This window comes from Typha latifolia, chromosome 4, assembly GCF_019914945.1.
Source record: "Typha latifolia isolate L0001 chromosome 4, TyphaL0001v2, whole genome shotgun sequence".
Lineage (NCBI taxonomy): Eukaryota > Viridiplantae > Streptophyta > Magnoliopsida > Poales > Typhaceae > Typha > Typha latifolia.
In genome coordinates, this window is record NC_133089.1 from 17,935,689 (window position 1) to 17,944,883 (window position 9,195).

General features: G+C 39.1%; 1 protein-coding gene across 2 annotated transcripts; it reads right to left on the minus strand.

The window, feature by feature from the left end:
• Nucleotides 1–3,894: 3,894 nt before the first annotated feature.
• LOC140785469 (phospholipase D alpha 1-like) lies at nt 3,895–8,907 on the minus strand. 2 transcript variants are annotated; one of them, XM_073133297.1, is made up of 5 exons: nt 8,824–8,907; nt 8,602–8,739; nt 6,631–6,705; nt 4,579–6,526; nt 3,895–4,459 (listed from the first exon to the last, which is right to left on the minus strand). In XM_073133297.1, the coding sequence occupies exons 2-5, from the start codon at nt 8,695–8,697 to the stop codon at nt 4,023–4,025; spliced, it is 2,556 nt and encodes an 851-aa protein (XP_072989398.1). In that variant the 5' UTR covers nt 8,698–8,739; nt 8,824–8,907; the 3' UTR covers nt 3,895–4,022. The 2 variants fall into 2 exon arrangements, with proteins under 2 accessions (XP_072989398.1, XP_072989399.1); XM_073133298.1 differs by lacking the exon at nt 8,824–8,907 and having other exon boundaries at nt 8,602–8,808.
• Nucleotides 8,908–9,195: the final 288 nt, after the last annotated feature.

Sequence of the window (9,195 nt, forward strand, 5' to 3'; positions counted from 1 at the left end):
CTTTCTTGGATAAATGCTATTTGTTCATAAAGCATTCTCTCTCAGTTCGTTGATCTCAATTTCTCTTTTGAAGTGTGGGCTGCTATTAATAAGTGATTTGCTTCACAATCTAGATCACATGTTATTCAATAGAAGACTCAACTACAAGCACCGAAGAAAAGTGATTCTTTCGTTTCTAATTGCTTAAAGGCTATTAAATGTAGCTTGGCGTCAGCTTTCTGTGTTTGTCTCAGATGAAAATTTACTTCTTTATATTCTCAATGGTTTACCATCGGAATATGCACCATTTCGAACCTTTTCTTAGGGTTCTATAATAGAGATAGAAGAGTTATGTACTCTTCTTCTTCTTCTTCTTCTTCTTCTTCTTCTTAGTAAAGAGGTTCATCTTAAATCTATTCGTCCGGATTTTGACTTAGTTAGCATGGTGTTTGCCGCATCTAAATCAAATAAACAGAATGTCTTTAAGAATTGTACGTTAGGGAGCAATGATAAAAGCATATACAGAGGCTCTTCTAAATGATCCAATAATTCCTATTCAAACAAGAATTTGAATAATTTGTCTTCTTTCAATCAAAATGCCAACAAACAATCTGAATCCGGATCACATCAGCAATCCTTCAATCCAAGGATCCCTTTCCAGATCTGCAATTGCACTGGCCATGCTGCCCTTGACTACTATCATAGGATGGATTTCTCTTTTCAAGGTCGACATCCACTTTGCAAAGTCGGCTGCTACGGCAGCATCTTTCCCTGGCTCTGGCACTCCAACAAACACCTGGTTTACAAATACTGGAGCATCCAATCATATCTCTCTTGATTTGGAAAACTTGACATATCAAGGGAGTAGATTATATTACATGAGCCATTTATTTTCAGTATCCTAATTCTCTAATGTAGTTTTATATAGCTTCTGTGCCCAAGACAAGGGGTCATAAATTACGTTTTTAGAGAAATTTGCAAATATAGTTTTTACCCCCTTTACTTTCTCTTTTGTTTCACAACAAAATAAGCATAATGCCATATTTGGTATCATGGTAACCAAGTCTACATGGCACTCTAGACTTGGTCATCCCTCTGGCTCTGTTTTGAAGCAAATAACAATTGAGAATAGCTCATCAGTTCAGAACTCAGCTCTAGAGATCTTCTATGAAATATTTTAGCTCAGCAAAAGTTCTTATCTTCCATTAGGAGCTTCTATTAGAGATACCTTATCTCCACTCCAATTTAAACATTTTGACGTCTCGAGACCCATGACGAGTTTCAATGGTGAATACAAATTTTATATCTCATTTGTAGATGACTGCACTAGATATACTTGAATTTATCCTCTTAGATATAAGAGTAAAGTATTGTCTGTGTCTTAGCTTAAAATATGCTTTTAATCCTTCATATCTAATCATGACATCACGCATGAATTATCATATCCACATGCTCCAAAGTAGAATGAAATTTCTGAGCCGCTCTAGTGTGACAATAGCCCGCTCTTTAATGGCTGAATTTGGTGTACCCAAAACTTTTTGGGTTGAAGCATTTTTTTACTTCAACTTATTTGCTGAATAGACTTCCATCTCCAAAAATATCCAAGCTGTCACCATAGAAGGTCTTATTTATGCGTAAGCCAACTCATTTATTTTTCAAAGTTTTTGATTTTGCTTGTTATCCTTGGTTAAAATCTTATACCTCTTCAAAATTAATTTTGCCATCAAACAAATGCATATCATAGGATATAAACCTTAATCCTAAAGAATATCGCTGTCTAGATCCATCTACTAGTAGAGTCTTTGATCTCTCAGACATGTGATTTTCTAAGAATCTCATTTTATCTTTCAATCTATACCACTATCTTTATCACCCATTTTGATAATCCATATCAACCACATTTTGTGTCAGGTCCAATTTCATTCTCCATACCTCATAAGGATCACCATAATCCTTTACCACTTATATACGCCAATAGTCCTTCCACAATATTCTAAACCAATTCCACTTCAGAATCCACAACATTACATACCTCCTTAAATAACCTTGTTTCTGAACTTGTTTCTACAATAATTCTCATTGCTGAAATAAATTGTCAGTCTATTGCAAATAAGTATTCTACGATAACTAGAGCTAGGTCAGGCATCTCCAAGAAAAAGGCCTACACAGCTGCTTCCCTACTAAAAGTGTAACTGAACTGACAAACTACACTCAAAAGTGCTAAAAAAAACAAAAATGGGTATATGCCATGAAGGAGGAATTCTCTGCCTTACAGAGGCAGAATACCGGGATTTAGTTCCTAAACCACCAAATAAGAATGTTGTAAGATGTAAATGAGTTTATGAATTGAAGTACCAAATTTAGATAGCTCAATCTCCAAATATAAAGCTTACTTGGTTGCAAAAGAGTATGGACTGGACTATTAATAGACATTGAGCCCTGTAGTAAAATTTATAACGATTTGAGTTCTTCTAGCATTGACAATCTTTAAACAGTGGCCCTAATTACTTCGATTGGATGTAAGTAATGCATCTTACATGGCTTTCTTAAAGAGGAGCTTTGTATTACAGTCACCTGGATTCAAGCAGAAGTATATACCAATCATGTTTGCAAGCTATAAAAGTCCCTCTATGATAAATTCACAAGTTTTCTGCAAAGTTTTCGCTTTGTTTCGTCTATCATTAGGGTACCATTTACATTGCTCTGACTATATATGTCGATAATATCATAGTGATGGGAAGAAATGCACATTCTATCAAACAGTTAAAGGACATTCTCAAGGCAAACTTTGAGATGAAAGTGCTAGCTAGCCCCATTAAGCTATTTTCTTGGAATAAAAGTGACCAGGGATTAGGGATTCGTCTAGCATCTTTCTATCACAGCCCAAATATGCTTCTATATTGGTTGAATCGTAGGGATGCATCAATCAAAATATTGTAATTCCCTTGTTTCGACAACAACTTGTCCTCTTCAAGATCCCTATGAGTACAGGAACATTGTGGGTGGACTCCGATACTTAACAGTCACAGGATATGATCTTTAATATGGAGTAAATCTGATGTGCCAATTTATGCATGCACCTACCTTCGATCACTTCTAGGCGGTTAAAAGATTACTTCGGTATGTTGCTGGAACAAAAAGCACTTCGGCATACAGTTGTGCTGTGGGGATTTACGATTATAGGCGTTCTGTGATGTGAACCAGGTAGGTGACCCAGATGATCGAAGATCAATCTCAGGATATCATATCTTTCTTAGGAATAATGCGATCTCATGGAGCTCTAAGAAGCAACAAATAGTAGCCAAGTCTTCCATGAAAGCAGAATATCGATCACTGACTCAAAGTCACTGAGCTTTATTGGATTCAATCCTTATTCCGTGATTTCCATAGCTAATTACTTCACCAGTAGTATGGTGTGGTAACATGTCAGCTGTATATTTGGCCTCCAATCTAGTTTTCCATGCCAGAAATGAACATATAGAGATCGACTTCGGAGAAGGTGGTAGTTCGAGATTCTTAGTTTATCATGTGCCCACATAACAAGAAGTTGCTGATATTCTCACTAAAAAAGTCGCACGTTTCCGATCAATTTTGTCTTCTGTGATGCAAACTTTTCCATGGTGATGGAAAAATGATATGTAAGCATCATAAATTCTATAAATAGAATAGGAACGATGGAGAAGCATAGTTCCGTGACTTTTCTCTCTCATTTTGTGAACTCGTTTACTTAAGCCTACAATATTTTCGACACCTGATTTAGTTGCACACGACAGAATAGGAGATCCTTTTGAATTGATGGAAGCTGCCAACTCCATTCAGGGAATATACTTGGGTTCCTGACAACATGCTTGAGATTGTTATTAATTGTGACAGTGGTCTAGTACAATTTTAACTAGTCAGATTGATTCACTGATCTGAGAGAAAGTACTAATTACTGATTCATCAAGCAAACAAGAACTGTCAGAATGAATATTCTTATACATTGTAGTTAACGAGAGAAGAAAAGTAGACATGGTCGATGTACAATTAACTAAGTCGATCAATTAAGTGGTGAGGACAGGGGGAAGGTAGTCAGACCTCTTCCCCAGAACACGGGCTTCTGTGTCGGGAAAGAATTCCATCCCTGTCAGTTGTACGACCTCCCCGTCAGCAGTGATCCTAATGGGGTAGCTTAGGAGATGACCTGGGAGGTCATTATATAGGGTCTCACTTGCATATAGACGCCAGTATTGTTCTGCAATTTGGTTCACCTTCCGCATGCACGCGATGCTTTGGGGCTGGAGGAAGGCATTGTCAAGTCTTCTGAGGTGTTCGAACCAGAGTGCCATGCGGAAGCCATGGATTTGTCCCCTAGCTGGCTGCTCATTGTTCATTAGATGGTTCGGCTGGTATGCACCCATAGCAATCTCCGAGTCCCTGCCCCCGTCCATGGATCGTTGATTGATGTTGGCAGACCCGATGATGATATACTCGTCATCAACTAAAAAACCAAATGAATTAAAGATGTATGGATAAAACAAGAATATTGATGCTACTATACAGTGTATATATATATTAATTAATTATTCTTTCTAGTCAATTACGTACGCACATACGTACCAATCATCATCTTTGCATGAACATAGATCATGAATCGCCTCGCTTGCTGTGCTCTGCTGTAATCTGTGTTGGGTTCTGGTTGTTCCTCAGGTCTGTACTCCCCGCTCCTATACACCTCTCGATTGCCTAAGCAAAAGAAGCTGAGGTAGTCCTTGGGGTTCGCTCGAAGCCCCTTTGCACGGAGAGCTTGGGCAATGTCGGTATACATCATCTCCATCGTCCTCCGCTGCCAGTCCAAGATGGCTTGAACCGACGCACTCTCTGGGACACCCTCTGGCCACATCGGGATGACCACATACACAGCAAATTGCTCCCCTGCCTCAATTTTACTTGTGATCTTTAGTGAGAGCTCTCTGGGGATGAGATGTAGTGCGCCGATGTCTTCGGCCTTGATGTCATCTGACTTCCAACCATAAGAGCTACCTAGAAAGTATTGGTTCTCTATATAGATGAAATTCTTGGCCCTACGAATGGCATGGATGTAGGCGTCCTGGATGCTACGTTCGATGACATGATCTTTCCCAGTGACTAGCCCAAGAGATTCTGCATCCTTTGGTGCCTCAGGGAATCCTACGACAGCTCCCCCGTCAATGGATCTAAATACTTGGACATTCCATGCTTCTACTTCCTCTTGAGCAATATGACCCTCTTCCTCCTCTGCAGCCCGCGGCCCAAAGTTTGAGTAGCCGGCGAGGGGCACCAGTAAATCATCCCCTCCACCTTGCTTCCTCCATCTTTGCTCAAAGTTATACAGTACATCCCACGCAGCTGGTCCTTCTATTCGACAGTGAATATCGTGCCATGGCTCTCTTGGGCCTCCTTTCCGTATCGACGCTCCGGCAAAGTTTGGTTGATGGAAGTCGGCATGATTAATGTTGTCCAGTGTCCGGAACAGAGGATGGTCTTGCGTATCATATCTTCCATCACAAAGGTCGATGCCTCCGACAAAGCTTATGACGCTCCTCTTCCTCCTTGCCACAGGGCTGCAGTCCACGATGACGGTCTTTTGATGATGTGTGAACATAGTTGCGACCTCAAAGCCCTGGACGTAGCTTCCTTCTCCATCTGGGTTCCGAGGGCATAGGATGCAGTGAACATCTGTGCCACGAAAGTAACTAGCTGTATCCTGATCATGCGTTGCCATGAGGCCATCCTTCTTCAGGGGGCCTAGTCCGAGCGACGTCCTATCGTCCCAAACAAGAATCAACACCCTGACGCCTTCCTCGGCCTTCCTCTTGAGTAGCTCACCAAGAGTTGCATCTCCCCCAGGCTTGGGCCTTTGTGGATCCCTTATCAAAGTAATGTTAGTGTAGATGGACCAGCCAGCGATGTAAATCAGCTGTCGCGCATTGGTGATGGCATCGAAGATGTCCTCCCAGCATCTGCGCGGCTCATAGTAGCGACCCTTAGCGAGGGAGATACGAGGGGCGAGGTTATTAGGGACGTGTGCGTCCTCATACAATGTCACCCTGCACCCGCGTCTTTGTGGGAAAAATGTTTTGGGAACCCCGGCCGACAATATCGGACTGTTGATGATTCCCTTCCCCGAATTTACCAGCTCCTTGGACACCGCCAAATACTGCACCCTCACATGTATCCTTCCCCGGCCTCCTCCCACTGGCTTCCTCTCCTCGTTAAGTATCCCTAACCATCTATCCACCTGCTCACCGTTTACGATTTCCTCCACCGGCAGATAAGCCCTTCCAATCAGCGATGCTCCAATGGGGTTGTTCGACTTAAGTGTGAAGATGACATCGGCTGTCCAGTGCGCACAGTAGATATGGAAGGACTCATTCCACTGGATCTGGGACTGGGACCGGGAGCCATTTCCTTCCTTTGCTACCATTCTGGTTCGACCCAGTCTCGCCTTCTCTACGTCAATTGTTGCGTACAGCTGGTTGTCGGACCCTTTGCCAGCACCCACACTGTCCTCGATTCCTTGAACAATCTGTGCCACAAAATTAATTAAGTCGTCAGACATAAAATACGCAAACAAGTGACAATCATAGTGTATATATATAACTAGAAACGGCAATTGCAAGAATTAATAACCTTGGGTTGGCAAAATGATACTCTCTTGATCCATGATAATCTTCTCAAAAGACTTCTCCTTGATACAGTCGGCGTCTCCAAATTTTCAATCAGTATAACACAATATGAAGATCATCAGTTCAATACCAAATGACTAGGAAATTAAGCTAACTATTGTTCATCCAAGTTAATTTCTTAAAAGATTTCAAGGAGCTTGATTTGATGTTTCTTTCAAGACAGAACAACATCAACTGAACCTAGTTAAGGTTTAAAACTAATTGGATCACAATTTCAAGTAAGAAGGTCATTGGTATAGTTTATATATATATATACAAGAGAAGAATGCATACGGGGAAATACATCTTTCTGCATGCATGCTATTAAAGTGCCTACCTAGCTAGTACATGACAATAACTTTATGTGTTAATAAACTTAGATGAATTAGGACATTCCCCTGTATATATCCTAGGTTATTCTTTTCCTATGGTTAAAAGACCAATTTGAGAAATTTATTCATGCAGCTGAACCTCAGAAAAGGAATAAAAAAATCTTTACCAAAATGTCCTTTTCTAGGTAGAGAAATATCATCTCTTAATGGTTGTAGATTTTATATTTTATATAACAAATGAGTTTAGCAAAATTCGGATTCAAGACTTCTATAAAAAATTATATATATAATTTATATTTAATACTCATGTCATAGCAATTAGCTTAATTCTTTAAATTTACAGAAGTACAGATAACGTAAATTGGAGTACAGGATGGGCAATCATATCATTTTTACCATCTACCTACAAGTAGCTAATGTAACACACCTTGAAACCACGTTGGTCCCGAACACATCAAAATACATATATATATATATATATATAACCCAATTAAAATCCTAAATAAAAGTTTCCCTACTATTTTAAAATGATCTTAACTAAGTAAGAAGCTTTCCTAATTTGCCTAGAACCCCAAAATATTCCCATTCATTCCTTTTCTCTCGCCCACACACTAGCCTCTATGCTTTTCACTACGCAACCAAAAGAAGAAAAGAAAAGAGATAACTGAGGAAACCCTAATAGCGATGTCCTCTTCCTTTCTCTTGGAAAGAAACTATAATATCTTATCGCTCCAAGATTCTGCCTTTAATATCTCTCAATGTTATACCCATGTTAATAGGGAAAGAAGCAAATATTAACGTGGATCGCTTAGAGTGAGAATCGTGAGAGGAAAGAATTCTAGAGATTGCTTGGGAGTTTAACAAGCAAAGATAGGTGATTTAAATGATTAATGACTAGTTATGTCAATATGCAATTTATATTGTTTGATCTTCCTTCTTGAATCAAACTGGGACAAGAAGGAGTCATTTTTTTCAAACTAGTTGCTCTCTGTTCTCCTTTTTTTGTTCCCTTCTCTTGATCAAATTTTAAGTGGTTGATCAGCAATTGATTAGTTTATGCAGAAAAATGTGATGCATATGTTTATGGCTAGTTAATTTCACACTCAGGACATGTATATTCTTTGCTTAAAATATCATGATTGGTGTAAGCTGAATTTTTGAAATATTTGAAAAGTAAACTAAGAATAATCCACATGCAACATATTAGAATTTTATAATCTCCCTTGTAGTTATTATTGCTCTTCTAAGCGAACATATAGATCTAGTCTGTATATGTTCAATGTTTATATTGTAATCAAGGAAAAGAAAGAGATAACATTGCCTACCGTAAATAGTGATTCTCATGTTAGATTAGAATCTTTCACCCTAAATGTTTAGTCTTGAAGGGATTGCTCCCTCTCTAAAATCCAGATTATGACAGCTAATGAGTCTAAACGACACTAAGTTAATATCTCGTGCAAACTCATGAGCAGCTCACAGATGCTATTCGTTTCCGTCTCTCTCACTCATGCAACCCGGAAATTCATAAGAAGTATCGTAAATAATAACATCAATCATTCTCTGCTGATCATTGCTCGCGGAGCTATATATATATACATGCATACCTTGCGGACTGTTCTTGAAGCATTGCCAGATGGTGATAAGTTATTTGCCTCAAAAACTATGACTTGGAGGACTCCATGGAGCAACCGCTGTGCCATCCCTTGCCTATCTAGTTTGTTGTTTGGTCACTTTGGTTGGCCCTTGAATTGAAAAAGAAGCATGTACATTGATAACTAATTAGAACATTATTGCAGAAATAGCTGTAATTGGAAACTTAGCTTCACCTGCCAATTTGTGAGGAATAACTCAAGATTAATGCCGTTGAGAATTGAAGGACGATCTTCAAATATAACAAGGTATACATACATAGAACTCTAAAGAAGAAAGGACATCCTTAAATAGACTTAATCTACATTATATAACTTCAAGTACAAGGCTTGTACGACCCGAAAAAAGAAAGGATATATTCTCCTGAAAATAACACTGATAAAAGATCAATATGATATTATTTGATGTTATATACTTCTGCGTACCAAAGAAAAATAATAGGCTTCCTTCACTTGTCAAGAAAAAGAAAAAAAAGAAAAGAAACAAGAGCAAGAAAAGGATACAACACCAACTAAAGAGGGTAAAGTACAATCCAAAACGCATGCAGA